The sequence below is a fragment of the Oncorhynchus kisutch genome, linkage group LG5, assembly GCF_002021735.2.
Source record: "Oncorhynchus kisutch isolate 150728-3 linkage group LG5, Okis_V2, whole genome shotgun sequence".
Taxonomy (NCBI): Eukaryota; Metazoa; Chordata; class Actinopteri; order Salmoniformes; family Salmonidae; genus Oncorhynchus; species Oncorhynchus kisutch.
This window is the reverse complement of record NC_034178.2, coordinates 7,412,226-7,434,416: the sequence shown is the minus strand read 5'-3', so window position 1 is coordinate 7,434,416 and position 22,191 is coordinate 7,412,226. Positions and strand designations below refer to the sequence as shown.

Genomic DNA, 22,191 nt, shown 5'->3' with positions numbered 1-22,191 from the left:
ATTGTTACATTTTAATGAGAGAAATGTATGACTACACTTTTGGTGCACTGCAAAAACAGAAATATTTTAATTGCACACGTAGGTTGAGGTGGCACAAGGTTTGTTAAAAAAATGTGCATTATCTACTGTATACTGCATACACAGTGCATCTTGCTGTGAACATATTCCATTTTATCTGTGTTTGATATCAAATAATTTGCACTACAGGAAATGTACATTGTGTAAAAACAACATTTAACATTAAAGTATATTTAAACAATTCAATTAGCCCCCCCCCAAAAAATATATATATATATATATTACTAAGATCTCGCAGAGCAGGGACTTTGTTTTTTCAAAAGTACAGCCTTGATTTAAATCGAAACTACACTTAAAAAAAAAGGGGTTCTTTGCAGAGAGATAGGGTTCTACCAAGAACTGTTTTGATCTGAAGAACCCCTTTAGGAAGACAACATTTCTTTGTAAGGCAGAGTTCTACCTAGAATAATAACATCCTAAGAACCGTTTTTGGAAGAAAGGGTTCTTTGATGATTCTTTGGAAGGCAAGAACGATTCTTCGGAAAGGCAATAAGGGATCTTTGGAAGGCAAGGATTCTTCGGAAAGGCAATAAGGGATCTTTTGAAGGCAAGAGGGATTCTACATGGAACCATATATCATATTTTCCAGCATGTTCTATTTCAGGGGGATTTTTCAAATGTGTTCTTGCATGTACATTGATTGGTTGATTTAATTTTATGCTACACAAAGACAAATAACATATTTTTTAACTAAACCAATCTGTTAGTCGTTGGACTTATTGCCCACGTTAAAGAGATGGTTGTTACAGTTTAGATCATTGAGGTAGTCTCAGTATTCAATCTTCCCTAATTCTGAATGAATGTTGCGGGTGATACAAATTTTGACTTGTTGGATATCCTAACTCTGTCTGGATTCCATTAGGAATTACACATCACTTTGCAAGATAGCATAATGTGAATTGCAGGCCTGAAGTGCCTGTAAACCAGGGTTTCCTAACACCACTCTGTTAGGGTATAACTATGCCCTCAATGAAAGGCCTCATGATATATACAGTGTACAAAACATTAGGAACACCTGCTCTTTCCATGACATAGACTGACCAAGTGAAAGCTATGATGCCTTATTGATGTCAACAGTTAAAACCATTTCAAGGTGAGGAGACAGGTTAAATAAGGATTTTTGAGACAATTGAGACATGGATTGTGTATGTGTGCCAGGGTGAATGGGCAAAACAAAAGATTTAAGTGCTTTTGAACGGGGTAATGTAGTAGGTGCCAGGCACACCGGTTTGAGTGTGTCAAGAACTGCAACGCTGCTGGGTTCATCCCGCTCAACAGCTTCCTGTGTGTATCAAGAAGAGCATCCAGCTAACTTGACACAACTGTGGGAAGCATTGGAGTCAACATGGGCCAGCATCCCTTTGAAACGCTTTCGTCACCTTGTAGAGTCCATGCCCTGACAAATGAAGGAGCTTCTGAGGGCAAAAGGGGGGAGAAGGTGCAACTCATTAGTAAGAAGGTGTTCATAATGTGTTGTACAATCAGTGTATTGTTATAATTCATTTAAAGGCTGGTGGAAGCATTCATAAAGGGTTCTAGGAAGAACCTTTAGATGATAAAAAATGGTTCTTGGAAGGATCCTTCAGAGGGTTCTAGGTAGAACCATATACAGGGGGTTCTTTTTAAGAGTCCTACATAGAGGGTTTTAGGTAAAGGGTTCTACCTAGCACCAAAAAAGGTTCCCCTATGGGGACAAACCGGAGAACCCTGTATGGTTCTACGTAGCACCTTTTTTTCTAAGAGTGTAAACTCTACTGTTATGTTGGCATTCAACACAGTTGAATGAAAACAAGCTTTATTTTCAAGGAACACAAAAACCCAATTGAAGACCTTAGATCTTAAAAAATACAACCAGAAAATGTTATTTCAAGAAAACATCTTTAATGAATCAGTTGTTGTCTTTTGTACCTCAGACAGATTACATGAAAATACATTTAAGTCGACTGCAAGTATGGCAACATATTCACACATATAAACATGTATGTGGTGCATTTTGTTTGTATTTATGTATATAAATATGTACAACAGAAACATGTTACACTCAGTTAAAGTTTTGTGCATGTGTGTTTTATATATACTAATTATATATAAAATCCCACACAAACCAAATCATATTCATGTGTGCCCACGTAATATACACAATCACACAACTACAGTTCACCAAAGATTAAAGCAACGCATTGGTTGATGCATCAAGAGAAACCTCGGAGAGGACCTGCAAAGTCCAACAGTTTTCTCCCGTCCACCAGAAATGTTCCCTTGCGGGTGTTGTGTCTCTATATGTCGCTCGGTGTCTTGAGTGAGTGTGCATCCGGTTTTGTCAGACACACGTTAGACTGTACCACCATCTCCTCTGCTCAGTGCCTCTGAGGTAGACTCAAGGACCTGTGATTTCCTGCTCTCCACCCATTTCCTTTTTGTTTTTCTTTTGTTCAATTTTTCAACAAATGTAGGACATTCAAAAGACATAAATGAAATACTACATGTATAATATGTAGCCATGAGGTAGAAATGTTTTAAAGAACACTATAATAAAATGATTGAATAGAAAGGGAAAAATAAACAAACACAGAAACCACCAATAACATTGCTTGCCAGTTCTGGTACAAAGACAAAAATGAAGGCAAGTACATAGCAACAAAACAAAGAAAATAAGATTGGTTGGAAAGTACAATTCAAGTGATTTGGTTGTGTCGAAAGTACTGTATATGTGAAGGAATGGGCTTTTTGTGCTCTCATGTACACCAGTTTAGAGATGGCAGACTGAATTATGGGATAGACCGCGTTCTGGTCAGGCTGTTGACAGACTGCACTGCAGTTTCCATGTGCTGTTGCCGCGCTGTCACACACACACACACACACACACAAACACACACACACACACACACAAACACACACACCTCAGCGTGTCCTTTCCTCTCCTCAGTGAGAGTGAATGGAGAAGTGAGATTCACACGCCTGGGCTGCGGGTCAAGGAGAATGTAGGAGACTACATTTTCTATTTCGGGAATAAGCCTTCTAGCGATGAGCTTTTACACATACAGCACACTCAGGCTGTGTGTATTAGTCTGTTGACATCGTATAAGGTTTGTGAAACATTTGAACATTCCGATGAATTAAAGTTATGTGAAAGTGCATCCAGCTAATTCTTAAGTAACTCCAGAGGTAAACAAAAGCGGAGAGCTCAACATGGATGTTTTGTGTTTTAAGTTTAGTTTGTTTGTAGTATATCAATAAAACATTGTACATTTCACCCACCTACCATTATTTTATATGAGTGAAGTATAATTTGAGTCAAAGTTTCAAAGGCCATGTAAGTGGTTATATTATGGTCATGTTACTTCCGTGCATCTACCCTTTAATCTACCCAAGTGAGAGAAATTGGAGAAGTGTTCAATCTTAAATATCCGAGACATCGTGGTAGACTAGCGCCTGTGCAGTCACAGCAAGTTACATCTAAATTCCTTTGAGTGCTAAAATGGAAAAGGTATGCAAACCAGAATTGGAAATAATACCAATCAAAGGAAGAGATAAACGTTACACTGGTCACAAGTTGACAAAACAAACAAAAACGTAAACGCAAGCAACATGGTACTGGCAATCTCAGTGCTCGGGGATTGCAAACCCGTGATTATTAAAGACGAGACAGAAATACACACGAAGGAATACTCTAGTGCAGCTGCTGTACAATAATAATAATAGACCTACAGTACTTCAACATCACCATTGTGGTGCTTAGCAACAGTCACGCACAGAGAACAAAAGAAGAGCAACAAAATACATTCAAATGCCACACAATGAGCTATGAATCACTTTTGGAACTGACCACAGTAGATTGACTGAACGTTTCTTAAAGGTGCAATGCAGCTGTTTTTATCTCAATATCAAATCATTTCTGGGTAACATTGAAGTACCTTACTGTGATTGCTTTCAATTCAAATGTAAAAAAAAGAACATGGTTTATATATATATATAGCTCTCAGCAAAGGGCAATTTCTCAAGCAAGAATTTTGCTAGGACATCCTGGGAGTGGTCTGAGTGTGGAGTGGAAAACAGAACATGTGCTGTTATTGGCAGAGAGGTTTGGTACTCTCTTTCTTATTGGTCTAACAACTAATTTACCGCATGGTGATATCACCACGAATGGCCAAAACACCATCCCACCAAAACAGGCTGAAATTTCAGGCAGTCTTTTCAAACAGCTCTTACACTAAAATTACATTATCATAATTTTCACAATTTCCCAGTATTATTCCGACCTCATAGTGTGGAAATATATATAAAACACAGAAAAATCACATTTTTGACTGTACTGGGCCTTTAAGAGCCAGGACGAGTGTCAAATTAGTAGTATATTCACCCTGACCATGTTCTTGGGGTAATGTGTGCACATACTGTACAATGAAGATGCGATTGGCCAAATATCTTCAAACTATTTCTAGCTCCTACCCGCAAGCCCTTGTTGAGTCTCCTTGCAGACATGACACAACTGGATAGGTGTTAGCAATATGACCGAAAATCCCCAGAGCATTCCAGAGGTCTAGGTGGCTCTACAGCCATACCGCTGTGAACAATCCAATCATGTCAGATCTGTACCTGGTTAAGCCAATGAGGACCTCTGGTAAGGAACTGAAAACCGGTTTGGAATTGAGCCCCTGGTGCTGAAGCTCTGACCTCGGTGATGAATAAAGATGGCAGCCTTTTCTCATTCAAACTGACTCAACTGGCTGACATCGAGCAGTCATTAGCAACTAGCCATTTTGGATCTGAGGCTCTGCTGCCTCCTAGGTGAGTTAAAACCAACCAAAGTGGAACAGAAAGTATGTGTGATCCTGATGTTGCATTTATTCTGGGAATTTATTCTGGGAATATACGGAGTCACACAACTGTGTCATTTGGTTTCTGCTTCATCGTCAAGTACAGCAGTTCTATGGCTTCCTGCGATAACGCAATAGCAACCGAAGTCCACTGTTCCATCTAAAGAGTTGTAGGTTGTTGACAACAATATAATCCACTATACGTGGTCATCAGTGCCTCATTAAAACACCAGGTGAACAATGCTCTTGATTCAATCAATACACAAGGCAGGATCAGAAAAACACACTAGGGCATCGCATTTTCAAAAACCTTCAAATGGAAACGGAACTCATCACCAAATTCTTCACCATATTGACTTATTTGTCCCGTCGTTCCAGAACTAAATCTGGTTACATTCATTTTCATCTCCTTGACCGTCTCGCCTAGAAGGTTTGAGGTAAACCTAACACTGTTTCTCTAGATATTATATAAATGACAAAAATCCTGGTCTTAAATATTCTCAGAGGATCATAGTGCTTATGTGTGGTGATGTCGTTGAGGTACTGTACAATTCACAAACACTTTCCTGAGTTTTTTTTGCAGACAGAGGATCAAAAGAGATGAAGTGTATGGATCGGGGGTCCAGATTACTGTCACCCCCTGAGGAATACTGTTGATACTTGGTGAAATGGCAGGAGAAAAAGATTGACCATCTCCATTGGCAACCGCCACTCTAATTTTAATCTCGATGTTGAAGTTTAAAGCTCATAATATCAGCACATGCCATTAATGTAGATTGTGAGGCAAACAAAATCATTATACATAAAAAAAGAAATTAGAATTTAGAAAGCACCACTACAGGCACTTGGTTAACCAACTACATTTTAGGGGACAACAACAAAGGTATATATATATATACACACAGGGTCCTCCTCTGTCTCAAGTTGACCCCTTCAAAATGTGTAAACAATGCCTGGCTTTAGCAGTGTCAAGCATCCTAATGAAATCTCAGCTCGTTACCTGCCAAACCATCAGGTATCACTCCAACCAAGTCTCTTGATGTTTCTCCACCTCTGGTGTCAGGTCTCATGTGTGTGGGGGGTTACGTCGCCCCTCTTGTGTGACTTCCTCTCTGGTTAGCACCACAGCCAGGTCAAAGAATTCCCAACGCCTCTTTCTTGATGACTCCAACCCCCCCCCCCCCCCGAGGTTCACTGACCGCACCCAAACATTTTGTTCCACTCGGTGTACGTGTCGATCTCTTTCTGCGATATACTGGGCTGGAATTTGCAAAAAACACTGTCAAAGTCCTGGTAGGTGAGGGGTCGCATCTGGCCTGTGGGCATAATGCTCACCGAGAGGTCCAGGCCTTGGGAGGAGGTGTGCAGCATGCCCACCAGGGCCTCCTGGCACAGCCTTGCCACGTCCAGGCCGGAGAAGCCCTCGGTGCGCTGGACCAGCAGCACCAGCTCCTCTTCACTGAGGCAGTACTTGCGCTGGGACTGGGACAGCAGCTGGCTCAGCATGTGGTGGCGGGACGAACCGTCCGGCAGCGGCACCAGGACCCGCCGGCCAAAGTACCGTCGCAGCCCTTTGTCCATGTCCTGAGGCTTGCTGGTGGAGCAGACCACCAGGACGTGGTTGTTGGAGTCATCGGCCGGCCCAAGGAGCAACGCATCAAGTTGGGCTAGGAGCTCGGCCTTGAGCCGGTGAACGGGGCTCTCGTTGTTAAGCTGGGCCGACAGCAACATGTCCACATCGCTGATGAACAGCACTGAGGGCTGGCGGCAGCGCGCCACCAGGAAGGAGGCCTGCAGGATCTTGTCACCCTCTGCCAGCCACTTGGTGGCCAAGGTGGAGCCTCTGAGCTGCAGGAAGGGCGCCCCCAGCTGGCTGGCCATGCAGCGGCCCAGCAACGTTCGGCCCGTCCCTCTGGGACCAAACAGTAGAATGCACCTCGGGGCCGAACCTAGGCCCCTGAACATGTCCGGACGTAGCATGGGCCAGAGAACCTCCTCCTTCAGAGTGGCCTTGGCCAGCTCCAAGCCTGCAATGTCACTCCAGTCCACCGGGGGTCCCTGCTGCAGGATCTCAGAGGTCACCATGTCCAGGAGGTGGGGGTCACTGCTCTTCAGCTGCTCCTCAGCGGGCCGGGAGGATGAGGTCGCCCCCGTCAGGGAGAGGTGGGAGAGGTGCACGCGGTGCTCGTCCCCTTGGTCGCTTAGGGAGGGAGAGGTGAAGCTGCCTAGGGAGTCGGCCGAGCGCGAGCCACCCAGGGTGGAGGCATAGGACGGAGGGGTGAGTGCTCCGCCTGTAGACTGCTCAGAGGCCATGGGCTGCTTGTGGGGATTAAACGGCAAAGATGACTTGTCAGCGATCCTGTCAAAACTGTTCCCTCCGCCCGCATTTGAGATGCTGCTGTCCGGTACCCTGTACATGGGGCTCTCTGCGGAGGTGCGCGCCTGGCCATAGACAAAATTTCCATAAGTGGAGTCCATCTCTCCTTGCCCTGTCATGTAGAAGGCTTTTCTCTTCAGAGAGTTGGACGAGCTGCCATTCAGAGGCGTGGGCGCGATGGGGCCGAGGTTGTGCGACTGGTAGGGGTACCCGGGGAGCGTGGAGGAGGGGGGCAGGGGGGTGGGAGCGGCGATCCCTGACGGTAGGTAGGAGGATGGAGGGGGGGCTCCCCCGGGGCTGTAGCCTGGCCCCACAGCGCTCTGGGAGGGGTACCCGGCATGGGGGTAATTGTAGCCAGAGAGGTTGGAGGATCCCCCATTGTAGGTCGGGACCAGGGAGGGGTGTGGGGGCGGAGGAGGGGGCTGCAAGAGACCGGAGCTGTGCAGCGGGGAGGTGGTGACCTGGGAGCTGTAGCCCAGGTAGGAGCCACTGTAGCTGTGGCCGTATTCCTGAGAGGAGCCCGCAGAGGAGTGGAGGGCCGTGGCGGTGTGACTACCACAGCTGCTGCTGGAGTAACCAGGCTCTGTTAGGCCGCTGGAGGCCAGGCTCGGGGATGGAGAGCTGCACATACCAGCCACCTCCGCTGCCACCCCTCCTTTCCTCATAGACATCCCCTCGGGGACGCAGTAGACCCCCTCCTGCCAGGCCTCGCCCTCCCCCTTCCTGCCGTTCATCCCGGCCTCGGCGTAGGAGTTCAGCAGGGCCCTCTCACTGGGCATCTCCAGGATGCCAGAGTACTTCTCAGCGTACTTCTTGAGCAGGTTGGAGGCGGTGAGCGCAGAAATGTCGTCATTGGCCCAGGCGTACTGGTATGTGCTGCTGCCGCGCTGCAGGTGACCCCGGTAAGCCTCGGCCTTGTGGGCCGGCGAGCGCGTGGTGGAGGTGATGTCAAAGTGCTGCTCCGCCCACTGCGCGTGCTCTGGGGTCCACTGCATCTTTAGGCCTGCAACGGCAAGAGCATAGAGACAGACAGGACAGTTAGGTTTGTCTTATTTATAAGACAAGGTACAGCCACTCAAAATTCAGCATCTCTGTCAATTCGTCTTCGCTATGCTGTCAACGGATTGATTATAATGGCTGTGATGTGATGACAGTTTATTGGGAGTGATCAAACACTGTCATGCTTATGATAGTACTCACTGTATTTTGCTTAATCATGGAGATTCACTGCTGCCATTTCTTCAATATAAAATTGAGAATACAACTCATGAATGTGTATATGAATCTGAGCTCGGAGGTTAAACATTGGGTCATTTATGAGGTTATACAGTGGGTCATTTATGACATGATTCACACATCATGATCAATAATTAACATCCATGATGACTAATGTACTACTGAGCAAAATGTGTTCTAGTTTAATGAAATTTTACATTACGTGCTACTGTATATTGAATAATAATTACTGTGAATAATAATTGTATATTTTATTTTTGACGTCCATCAGTTTCATTTAGTGAATGGCTTAAAGCGGCAATATGTAACATTTTGGGCGACCCGACCAAATTCACATAGAAATGTATTTTATAGATCTGTCATTCTCATTGAAAGCAAGTCTAAGAAGCGGTAGATCTGTTCTATGTGCGCTATTTTCATGCTTTCTGTTCATAAGCTTAGTTTTTGCGTCTTTTACTTTCGGTTTTGTTCACCAACTTCAAACAGCTAAAAATACAATATTTTGGTTATGGAAAATATATTACACAGCGGTTTAGATGGTGCAATGATTCTCTATATTCTCTATACTATACTTGCTTGTTTTGTCACATAAACTGAAATTAGGCAAACTATTATAATTTTTGCAGCCAGGAAATGGCAGAGCGATTTCTGCAAAGTGCATCTTTAATAAACGTAAAATATTACCTTCATGAAAATGACTAACTAACGAACATTCTTGACATTTAAGTCGTCTGATTCTTTTCGGCCTCACGCAGTTATTTTGTTTCTAGGAATACGGATGGTAAATATGACACGAGTACTGACAGATCACATGAAGGACACTGTCTCTCTGCCTTGGGACCGGGCTGGTCGCTACCAGGTTAGGACAAAATAATGCACCCTGCACAGAACAATATGACACAGACATGGCAGGTCACTCCATAATCCCTCTCTCATCTCAGGCGGCCGGAGATGGTTTCAGAACGCGCCTCGCCTAGTGCAGCAAAGCAATCTCCCCCCGTCGTCAGTGTTCTGCTGCTTTCATCAATACACACACACACACACACCAGAGCCACAGCTGGCTATGAATTACAACACCCTGTGTATGAGGCCTCCGCTATACACCGCACAGTGCCGGACTGCACCTCCACCCCGTCACCTCTCTTTCTCTCTCTGCCTTTCCATCTCCATTTTCTCCTACCTTTCTCTTTCCCTTTCTCTCGCACCTTTTCCCTGTCCACCCTCTCTCATTACCCCCTCCCATCTTTGTCCTCTTCCCTCTCCCCCCTCCTCTGGCTCGTTCGCTACATCTCACACACACTTCAGTCACCTAGCTCCCTTTGTTGCCTCTGAGGCTCAAGAGCCACTATTTTATATAATCCCCGAAGACTATCTGCAAATACTCACACACACACACACACACACACACACACACACACACACACACACACACACACACACACACACACACACACACACACACACACACACACACACACACACACACACACACACACACACACACACACACACACACAGTCATCTCACTATCAAAGCATGGTGCTATCAAAGGCCAGACCCACATCATTGTAGGAGCCTCCTCTCAGATCGGACTCTGTTTGATTTGATTTAACACACAGCGGATTATGAGGATCATTTATGACCATCCTCTGTCCTTTCTTCAGTCTCAGTAGCATGTCTTATGAATCCACTGTCGGAGGCCGTTTAAGCACTGTATGCCTTACAAATACCGTACCACGGACGTTCCTTTTGTTTTTTTTAAGTGGAACTGGCGTGAACACACACACACATTCACTAACACACATATTCACAAACACACATCTCCAGTACGTTCGGCGTGTCAGCATAGCATGGTGTTTGCTTGGTAATAGAGCGGGGGAAATCCCCCAGACTCCTCTCTGATTCTCTCTCCCAGACGTCTCGCCAGACACCAGCAGCTAATTAGCAGGATGACGATTTGCTAATTGTGTTCATTTACAAGGTTTTAGCCGAGGGGAGTCTTGCCGGGGCTGGCACGCATGTCACACTCCTTTATGTAATGACTATATGAACCTCGACGGACAGAAAGGGCTTGGAAATACTTCAACCTGGATCAAATTGATCAATAAACAGCAATCAGCTAATAAAACGGAACAGGGTGGTGTGTTTCATGACATGACGTTTCATTGACAGTGGTTTCTGAAAAAGAACTGCTGCATGATGGGAATAATTGCTGTCATTGATAATTAATCATAATAGCATCTGTATTATTTTCTTGTTTTGTAAAAAAAAACTAAACTTCTGCACAGTAAAATGTGTTTGGATATACTCAATGTATATTTTGGGCTTAGAGGTTCGACACAGAAGTGAACTAATTGCCAAAATGTAAAAAAGTTGAAGTTTAGGTAAGGATGGGAGTTAAAAACAAAAAAGGTATTCATTTGCCAATGCAGCTCATTTGAGAATTCTAAAACATAATGCATCCGGATTTAAATACATTTACATTTAAAAAAGCATCAGCAGAAAATATTCTTCTCAACTCTGTATTTTTCCGGTTCATAATAATATTTGTCATGGTTAGCTAATGGAGAAGGTTATGTCTTGTACCCAGCAAGACATTACACCCGATAGCTATGTGGGTGGTTATTGCAGTATTTCTCACATCCTTTACACTAATTGTGAGGTTCAAAAACCTCCCAACTTCCCCAATATACAATAGCTGCATTATGTGTCCAAAGTTCTAAAATATTCCGATGGCATTTCAATTTTTGGGGTAAATATAATTTATTGGAAGAATGATAATTTCAATTGTAGATAGCAGAATATTAAGTAGTTCAGAGGTTATGGTACTAACAGTTTGGGTGGGATAAAGACCCTTCTGTACTCTCTTAAAAATATATCTTCAATATTTCAACACAACAGTATATCTTCTTGTATCTCTCTCACAATACCCTGGTCTACCAAAACTACATCTCTCTCGTTCTCTCTCTTCACAGCAGCATGGTCTCTCTCCTTGGAGTGCTAGCTAGTCTCTCCCCTCACAGAGTCATTATTAACTAGAGATGCCTCCCTCCCTCCTCCCTGCCTGTGTTGGATAATTCACAGTCTGACTCCTAGTACTGTGTACTGGGCCTTGCTCTGGGGACCACGTTTCAGCTGCCAGCATGTCAATGGAGAGAAACACACAGGAGGGAAGGAGGGAAAGAGAGGGGGGATGACAGAGGGGGAGAGGGACAAAGGGAGAGAGAGAAGCTATAGGGGAAATAGAGGGTGAGAGAGAGGGTATGCAGTGCCAACGGATTCAAGCACACACACACACAACTAAATACACACCCACACGACCTTCTACGCAGTAAAAAAATAAAACACATCTTCCAAATTCCAGCCCACTTAAAACAACCACCTAACCTCCCTTTTATCACCGTAATATTAACATAGAAAACCTCAATCACCCCTATCTTATTTAAATCCATTTAGAAAACATGGAATCTTTATAATTCCATCATCAATAAAGCCAACACTTCTAAGAGACGTGTCAGGCTCCATCAGTGCCTTCATCTCTCCAATCAGGGGGTTAATGTAAAGCCACAGCATGCGTCTCAATGGTGTCCTATTCCCTACATGGTGCACTACTTTTGACCATAGCCCTATAGGCCCTGGTCCAGAGGTGCAATTTATAGGGAATAGGGTCCTATTTGAGACGCATCCACAGTGATTACCTTCACTATGCAAATAAGGGCCAAATGATAACTTGCACTATTTAAATCAGGTAACACTGATTACTCTCCCGTTATTCAGATGAGGGTATATGAGTTTGAACTCAACTCTTTGAACCTCATGCACTTCCACAAAGACATGGAACAGGCCCTAAGACTGGCACTTGAATCATACATTGTAGTCTACGTGCTGGTTAAAACATGGAATACACAAATCTCTAATCTTAGAAAAACTATTATGCCACTCTAATTGAAAACATTCTTAATATTAACATCCAATGCAAGAATATGGATCACCATGAATGACCGTGTAGCAAAATTGTCAAGAGCAACTAGACTTTGATCAGGAACTGTGTGCATGTGTGTGTGCATGTGTGTGCGCTCTCTGAGAGAGAGTGAGAGTGTGTGAGTCTGGCCGAGCATTAATGCACTCATCTGCAACAACATCCAACAACATCTGGATACGTCCAGAGAGCATCAAGGCATGTCTGTGTCCTTTCTGTCCGTCATAGAAGGTCAAATCAAACTCATTTCTGCTTCTGGCATCAACGCGGCTGCATATCAGAAAGGGGTGTGTGTGTGTGTGTGTGTGTATGCGTGTGTGTGTGTGTGTGTGTGGAGTAAACAGGTCTTTAGAAAGCACTAATGAGCTCTTTGAAGTCCGTCTGCTGTGTGATTCTGCACAGAGAGTGTAGTGTGTGAGCGACGGCCTATTTCAGCCCTGTCATAATTCAGACCCGTGCGTTTACAGAGACAGACGTGAACAAACACACATCCAAAGAGCTCTTCTCTTCCGACGAGTCATCTCGTACTATGCACGCCAAAACAAGTTATGCCGCAATACATTCAGAACATGTTCGGCGGCGGGTTTTGAAATGAAATATGGTGAAAGACTGAATTTGTGGCAGCAACTGATTGACAAGTGATCTAACTTCATCAAATGAGAATAAGAGACCAATTAAATTTCATGAGGAAATGGTCACAGCAATTACTGAAATAGAGCAGAGGGCATCATTTAACCTCGAATTCAGCGAGATATTGTGTGTGTGTGTGTACGTGCGTGTGTGTGTGCGTCACCTTGTTAATGAGGCTGCCACATTGACACTGTTACTAAGCCAGTGGCGATGGCGTATTGGCACGCTACCTGCCGTGTAAAATAATGTGATTAAGCCCTCTAAAATGCAATTAATTAAGTAATTAGTCGTGAATGAGTGTCAGACACTGCAATCAAAATTGCTTCAGTGTTTTGGTTAATTGATTGAACCGCTGCACTTACAAATACTGATGTCAGGTCCCTAAGCTAAGAAGTTACAGTTTGACTCTTAGTGTATGACCCAACCATAACATTGCATCAATGTTGTCATCTGCATTCCTAAACGCTTGTGTACTTCTAATGAAGGTAACTATTGTGTGGTGACCCACTACTACTCATAGTGCTGTTCAGAAATGTGGGTACCTGTATACAATAGATTGTCAGGCAGAAAACTCCACTTAGAATCAAGCTGCCTGTTTATAGAGCTTGAAACAGAAGGGAAAGCAAGGACTTGGGAGTCTGGGGTTCATCCTCAAAGACAACAGAACAAATGAAGTTATATTTGAAGTATTTGTTTCTCTTCTGTTGGTATGTAAATGCAGATTTAAAGAAGTACTTTGTGTCTGAGAAGATGGAGCTGAAACACCTCGCGTGAATGTTTAAATTCCAATGTCTGAGGATCAGATCATCCCAAAAATATTATCTGTCACTCCACAGATCCCTTCCAAAACAGAAATATATATAAAACAAAATTAAAATAAAATAGCTTGAACCCAAAACCTGACCAATTAGTTACGAACCCCCACAGTCCAAGCAAAGACCAAGCACCCCCCCCCCCCCCCCACACCACTACACACATTTCCTCTGAAACTGTAAAGATAAACAAAAACCAGGCGTTGCAGTCTTTGAAGCCCAACCGCTGTTCGGTGGCCTACCATGACAACAACTAGACTGAGGGAAAACAACAACCACAAAAACAGAGCGAGTTAAAAGTACAGACAGCGAGCAGTGACTTTCCACTTTCAATACAGACACATGACAATACAGACACATGACAATACAGACACAAAAGATAAACTGTCATCAACCAAAATTAGATTTTATATTAAAAAACATTATAACACCAACTGGAATTTGGAAATTCTGAGTGACACGTCATTTTAGAAAATCCAACAGATATCCTTTAAATATTCCTAGTAATTTGGTGATCCCTCATCCCTACTAATTCTCCCTCATGTATGGATTTGCTCTTGAAACTATAACCCGCCAGTTTTCAGGGATAGTTAAAGTGATAGTTCACTCTCCAGTAAAAGTTTGCCAGATGTTTTCAGACCTTAAAAGTGAGCTAATGTTGTGAAGAGTCCATGTCAATACAGACACATGACAATACAGACACATGACAATACAGACACATGTCAATACAGACACATGTCAATACAGACACATGACAATACAGACACATGTCAATACAGACACATGACAATACAGACACATGTCAATACAGACACATGACAATACAGACACATGACAATACAGACACATGTCAATACAGACACATGACAATACAGACACATGACAATACAGACACATGACAATACAGACACATGTCAATACAGACACATGACAATACAGACACATGACAATACAGACACATGTCAATACAGACACATGTCAATACAGACACATGACAATACAGACACATGTCAATACAGACACATGTCAATACAGACACATGTCAATACAGACACATGATTAATACAGACACATGTCAATACAGACACATGACAATACAGACACATGACAATACAGACACATGTCAATACAGACACATGACAATACAGACACATGACAATACAGACACATGACAATACAGACACATGTCAATACAGACACATGACAATACAGACACATGACAATACAGACACATGTCAATACAGACACATGACAATACAGACACATGACAATACAGATACATGACAATACAGACACTTTTGATTACTCCATTGAGCACAAACAAATCTACCTAGGCAAATATAGTGACACTTTCCCCAGAGCTGTATAATAAATTGACACGGGATAAATAGCCTTTTACTAGACCTACTATCGGAGCTCTGGGTTAAATGGAGAGCGCGGTTAAACAAATGCTCCGGATCAAGGAAATTGTGCATGGCTTCACGTGTCAGTCAGGGAGGAAATTGAGAGATATTCAGAGTGAGCTCTAAGCCGCCGCCGCGGCGACACGGGGACGCTAACGCCCTAGCGCCTCGCCATTCATCTTTAATGCAGTCGGGCCTGTCATTCAGACAGTCCATTTCCTGTGACTGGCGCACCGTGCCTAATCACCCGGTTATACCCACGATGGCACTCTCAAAGACACAGCACACACATAAACACACACCGGGCCTGTAGCCCACTGAGACATCATTTTAACTCAGTGTTAACACCGACAGTGTCTTTCACCACTGTTAGCCAACATAATGACTCCTCCCTCTTACTCCTCCCTCTTCTCCAACACCTTCCACACACACGAACACATGCAAACTGCAATCCTGCAGATTCACCTTAACAAGCATGGACATGTCCTAATACGTCCCCAGAATGTGCTGACACTCAGGACGGTAGAAAAAACAGGGCTCATTTAAAACAGTAAGCCACTGCTGAGGGACCTCATCTACATATATTCTAAACCTCTTAGAGGTGATGGGATCCTCATGGTGGCGTAGTCCAGGACTTTGTTCCAAATGGCACCCTATTCCCTATACAGTGCACTACTTTTCATCAGTGCTATATGGGCCCTGTTCAAACGTAGTGCACTTTATAGGTAGTAAGCTACAATTTGGGAGGGGCCCAAGATCTCCTTTCTTTAGGGGGTCTGCAGGGGTTAACACAGGGCTAGGTGGTATTGATACACCCCAGCCTGGATCTATACTGGCGGTGCCACCGCGACTTTGTTTACCTGCTTGTTAAGTAATTAAAATAGATTTCAGACTGAAGGCCCTAATCCTTTTAGAAACCACATTGATTGGACGACCGGTAGAGGAGAGTCATTGTGTCATTCAGTTCAACGTTTATTTTTTAACACAGGTGGAGTGTGTGTGTGTGTGTGTGTGTGTGTGTGTGTGTGTGTGTGTGTGTGTGTGTGTGTGTGTGTGTGTGTGTGTGTGTGTGTGTGTGTGTGTGTGCGCGTGCGTGCCTACATATCTATGTGCACTGTGTGTTCCTCGTGAAATCGAAACTTGGAAAAGTCCTCGACGTGGAGGACGTCATTAAGGGACTGTGGACTCTGAGGGTGGGGGTGCAGTAGAAAGGCAGCGAGAGAGGCCCACCTACAGATAATGGAGGGGAAGGCTCTCACCTCGTCTAAAGCTGTCTGTCTGCGTAAATAAAATGAGATAATTATTGAGTGAACAAGTGGCGAGACACTAAACGTCGCGAGGCGCACTCTTTTTTTTACCGTTGCGGTCGGTAAATCAACGCAAACAGGGTGCTTTCAGACATTAAGTGCCCGCTAAGCACAGTAGATGCATCATATTTCAAGAGTGCTGCGTTTGTGTGGGTGAGGAGGCAGGGAAATGGAGTGTGATGGTTATCCATTACCTTATACGGTGTTGGACGATGATCATTTTCAAGTGACTCATTTCTAGAAGTACCATCTATTGGGTGCTTGGGGAAAGAAGACTTTGATAGGTAATCCAAAATAACTATTCACAGGGTTGTTACCGCAGCAGCACAAAGAGACACTAGAAGAGAAAGGCTCATTATTCTAATGTACTAGTCAGAGAATAATCCACATGATGACGCGTACAAACGCAACGAAATCACAGAGCAGGCCATCGGATTCACGGTCCGTAGGTTCTAAATGAGACACAATATCAACATATGCATTAGAGGTCGACCGATTAATCGGAATGGCCGATTAATTAGGGCCGATTTCAAGTTTTCATTACAATCGGAAATTGGTATTTTTGGCCACCGATTTCCGATTATAATTATTTTATTTTTTAAATATTTTTTCTTATACCTTCTATTTAACTAGGCAAGTCAGTTAAGAACACATTCTTATTTTCAATGACTGCCTAGGAACTGTGGGTTAACTGCCTTGTTCAGGGGCGGAACGACAGATTTTCACCTTGTCAGCTCAGGGGTCCCGGTCTTGCAACCGCACAGTTAACTAGTCCAACGCTCTAACCATTGCACTCCACGAGTAGCCTGCCTGTTACGCGAATGCAGTAGAAGTCAAGGTAAATTGCTAGCTTGCATGAAACTTATCTTAGAAAAAACAATCAATCATAATCACTAGTTATAACTACTAATCCAGTTTAGCAGGCAATATTAACCAGGTGAAATTGTGTCATTTGTCTAGCGTTCATTGCACGCAGAGTCAGGGTATATGCAACAGTTTGGGCTGCCTGCTCATTGCGAACTAATTTGCCAGAATTTGACGTAATTATGACATACATTGAAGGTTGTGCAATGTAACAGGAATATTTAGACTGATGGATGCCACCCGTTAGATAAAATACAGAACGGTTCAGTATTTCACTGAAATAATAAACGTTTTGTTTTCAAAATGATAGTTTCCGGATTCGATCATATTAATGACCAAAGGCTCGTATTTCTGTGTGTTATTATGTTATAATTAAATCTGATTTGATAGAGCAGTCTGACTGAGCAGCAGCAGGCCCGTAATCATTCATTCAAACAGCACTTTCGTGCGTTTTGCCAGCAGCTCTTCGCAAGCACCGTGTTGTTTATGACTTCAAGCCTATCAGCCTAATGGCTGGTGTAACCAATGTGAAATGGCTAGCTAGTTAGCGGGGTGCGCGCTAATAGCGTTTCAAACGTCGCTCGCTTTTAGATTTGGAGTAGTTACTCCCCTTGCGCTGCAAGGGGCGCGGCTTTTGTGGAGCGATGGGTAACGATGCTTCGAGTGTGGCTGTTGTCGATGTGTTCCTGGTTCGAGCCCAGGTAGGGGTGAGGAGGGGGACGGAAGCTATACTGTTACACTGGCAATACTATATTGCCTATAAGAACATCCAATAGTCAAAGGTATATGAATTACAAATGGTACAGAGAGAAATAGTCCTATAAATACTATATTAACTACAACCTAAAACCTCTTACCTTGGAATATTGAAGACTCATGTTAAAAGGAACCAGCAGCATTCATATGTTCTCATATTCTGAGCAAGGAACTTAAACGTTAGCTTTTTTACATGGCACATATTGCACTTTTACTTTCTTCTCCCACACTTTGTTTTTGCATTATTTAAACAAAATTTAACATGTTTCATTCTTTATTTGAGGCTAAATTGATTTTATTGATGTTTTATATCAAGTCAAAATAAGTGTTAATTCAGTATTGTTCTAATTGTCATTATTACATTATTTTTTTAATTGGCCGATTAATCGGTATCGGCTTTTTTGGTCCTCCAATAATTGGTATCGGCGTTGAAAAATCATAATCGGTCGACCTCTAATATGCATACATCTCACTGTCAAATCAAATGTATTTGTCCCAAACACAATTTACAGCAGGTATAAAAGATGCAGCGAAATGCTTATGTCCTAGCTCTCTCAACAATGCAGTACATTAACCAGCGATCAGTAATAACAATGCAGTACATTAACCAGCAATCAGTAATAACAATGCAGTACATTAACCAGAGATTAATAATAACAATGCAGTACATTAACCAGTGATCAGTAATAACAATGAGAAGAGTCCAAAATAGTAGATGTAATAGAGGTATTTGTACATTAATAATGGACTGGATTTACACAGTATTTACTAATATTAAGTGGGTAGTGAGATCAATAGTATATAATAGAACAGCAGCGTTGACTGTGTGTGTGTGTGAGTTCTGTGTGTGTGTGTGTGTGTGTGTGTGTGTGTGTGGTTGGATATGTGGGTAGTCAGTGCAAATAATTTCTATGGTCCATATATAGTCTCTCCGGTGCAAATAGTCTCTAATGTGCAGGTCTGTGCAGGGAGAGCTAGGTTGAGTTTTTCAGAAGTCTGATGGCCTGGTGGTAGAAGCTGTCTGTTGGTCCGTGACCCGATATTCCAATACCGCTTGCCGGATGGTAACAGAGTGAAAGGTCTGTGGCTCGGGTGACTGGAATCCTTGATGATCTTTTGGGCCTTCCTCAAGCACCGCCTGGTGTAGATGTCCTGAAAGGCAGGAAGGTCACCCAAAGTGATGTATTAGGCCCTCTATAGGGCCTTCTGGTTTCGGGCGAAGCAGTTGCCGTACCAGGCTGTCGAATGTGCAGCTGTAGAACTTCATTAGGATCCGAGAACCCATGCCAAATTTCTTCAGGCGCCTACGGTGGTAGTGTAATCGGACCATGTCAGGTTCTCTGTGATGTGAATGCTGAGGAACTTGGAGCTTTTGGCCCTCTCCACTGCAACCCTGTCAGTGACAATAGGGGAGGGCTCCTCCCCCTGTTTCCTGTAGTCCACTATCAGCTCCTTGGTTTGGCTGACGCTGAGGGAGAGGCTGTTTCCCTGGCACCACAGGCAGCAGAGGAGTGGGCTGAGCATGCACCCGTATGGGGCCCCCGTGTTGAGGGTCAGCGTGGTAGCGGTGTTGTTGCCTACCCTTACCACCTGGGGTCTGCCTGTCAGGAAGTCCAGGATCCAATTGCAGATGGTCCTCATACCCAGGGCCTTGAGCTTAGTGTCAAGCTTGAAGGGGACTATGGTGTTGAATGCTGAGCTGTAAGCAATGAACAGCATTCTCACATAGGTGTTCCTCTTGTCCAGGTGGGATTGGGTAGTGTGTAGTGCAATGGTGATTGCATCATCTGTGGATCTGTTGGGGAGGTATGCAAATTGGAGTGGGTCCAGGGTGTCAGGTAAGGTGGAGCTGATGTGATCCTTGACCCGCCTGTTGAAGCACTTCATGATGACAGAAGTGAGTGCTACAGGATGTTAGCAGTTGATGTTATTCTTCAACAACACAGACCCCAAAGCAAATCAGGGGGGGAAATAGATTTATTCAAAGAGAACATTTCATAGTTGTTATGCTTGAAAGTGGATGTTCGATGTTCATTCTTCCCCGTTCTCATTGTTTCTCCACTGAGACAGGATGTAGTTTATACCGACGCCTAGCCTGTGGTTGACTAACTAGAATTCACTGCAGTAAAATTGGGCCAATGGCCAAATACAAAGTATCCTGTTTCAGGCTTCAATGTATAGATAGTTTGGACCAATGAGAACTTGCCACACTCAGCTATGAGTCCCGAACTGGAACCCATACACAGATTCTAAACAGATGTTGAACTGAAAAACAACTAGCTCCATTGATCTCTAGTTCTCTGAGTTTTGTATTTATTGTTGAATATTCTTACAAGGGCGATAGTAATTTAGGCCAGTTGCCTTAGTTTGCTTGGGTAAAGGGACAATGATGGACATCTTGAAGCATGTGGGCACCACAGACGGGGACAGGGAGAGTTTGAATACTCCAGCAAGCTGGTCTGCACATGCTCTGAGGACGCGGCCGGGGATGCCGTCTGGGCCGGCTGCTCTGCGAGTATTCACATGCTTGAAGGTCCTACTCACATCAGTCACAGAGATTGAGAGCTCAGTCCTCTACAGCAGTAGGGGGCCTCGTAGAGGGATCAATGTTGATTACCTCGAAACGAGCCTACAGAAGAGGTTGTTTAGCTTGTCTATGAGAAAGGCATCTGTGTTCGCCATGCTGATAGTTTTCCCCTTATAGTCCGTAATGGTTTGTAGTCCTTGCCACATGCGTCTAGCACCAGATCCGTCTAAATGTAATCCCTGTACTGTCTCTTTTCGTCTTTGGTTTTATTTCTGGAGGTCGTAGCTGGTCTTTTTGTATTCATCCATAGTCCCAGAAATCCAAGTTGAATGCGCTGGTTCGCGCTCTCAGTTTTGCACGGATGTTGCTATTGAACTACAGCTTGTTTGGGATATGTGTGAATAGTCATTGTTGGGATAACATCCTCTATGCATTTCCTGATGAACCCTGTGAATGAGTCTGTGTACTCGTTGATGCTATTGTCAGAGGCAACCCAGAAAGTGTCTCTGTCTTGTAGCATAAAATCTGATTGGTCAGACCAGCGTTTAACAAATCTTACCATGGGTTTTCCTGTTTTCATTTCTGTTTGTTGACTTGCAGGATCAGAATGAAGGTGTGGACTGATTTTCCGAAGGGGGTTGAAGGAGGGCTTTGTGCCCGTCTCGGACTGGAGAATGGTCCAACTTATTTTTCCTGCAAGAGGCAAGAGATGTGTTGGTGGAATTTGGGGAATTTCCTTAGATTTATTATGTTAAAGTCCCCTACAACGAATGTGGACTCGAGATATGTGATCCCTTGAGTGCCAGTCTGGTGTCGACTTGAAAAATATTGTTCATGGAAATCAAATGTCAATTAAAGCCAATTTGGTACATTTCACGAACAAGAAATACCTACAATTACTATTATCTTCATTTGAAAGAGTTTTGTCACATAACTTTGAACCTTCTGACAACAGTGGAACCAGAGTTTCCTCTTGAATGGTTATTGAACACCAGCCATTGATGCATCACGTTGTCTGTTGTCACTGGCTTTCTGTCTGTGTGTGTGTGTGTGCTGCGGCAGGCACGGTAACGGACGAGCCAGGCATGGCTGTCAAAGTGACACTGTTTGTGAACGAGTGTGTATGCGTGCGTGCGTGCTTGTGTGCATCGAATGCATGCGCTTCTTGATAGTGGTTTGTGTCAGAATAAATTATACACTGCCATAGCCAACAGTGCAAACCCCTCCACCGGAGAGAGGAGTCACCAGTTAAGAGTTCTGCTGCAGCTAATTATCTGACGATAGCCACCCTGACAATCCTCCAAAAGAGGAAAAGGCTGGCGACCGCGTGTTGGTGAGATGGGGGTCAGAAAGGCCCGCTCCAAACAGGAGTTGGCTCAGATTAAAAACTGCTGTCAGCAGAGCA

General features: G+C 43.8%; 1 protein-coding gene across 1 annotated transcript; it reads right to left on the bottom strand.

Annotated features, from left to right (window-relative positions):
• Nucleotides 1–1,939: 1,939 nt before the first annotated feature.
• LOC109890100 (fidgetin-like) lies at nucleotides 1,940–8,279 on the bottom strand. Its single transcript, XM_031824332.1, has one exon. It carries the CDS (start codon nucleotides 8,265–8,267, stop codon nucleotides 6,087–6,089), a length of 2,181 nt encoding a protein of 726 aa, XP_031680192.1. The 5' UTR covers nucleotides 8,268–8,279; the 3' UTR covers nucleotides 1,940–6,086.
• Nucleotides 8,280–22,191: the final 13,912 nt, after the last annotated feature.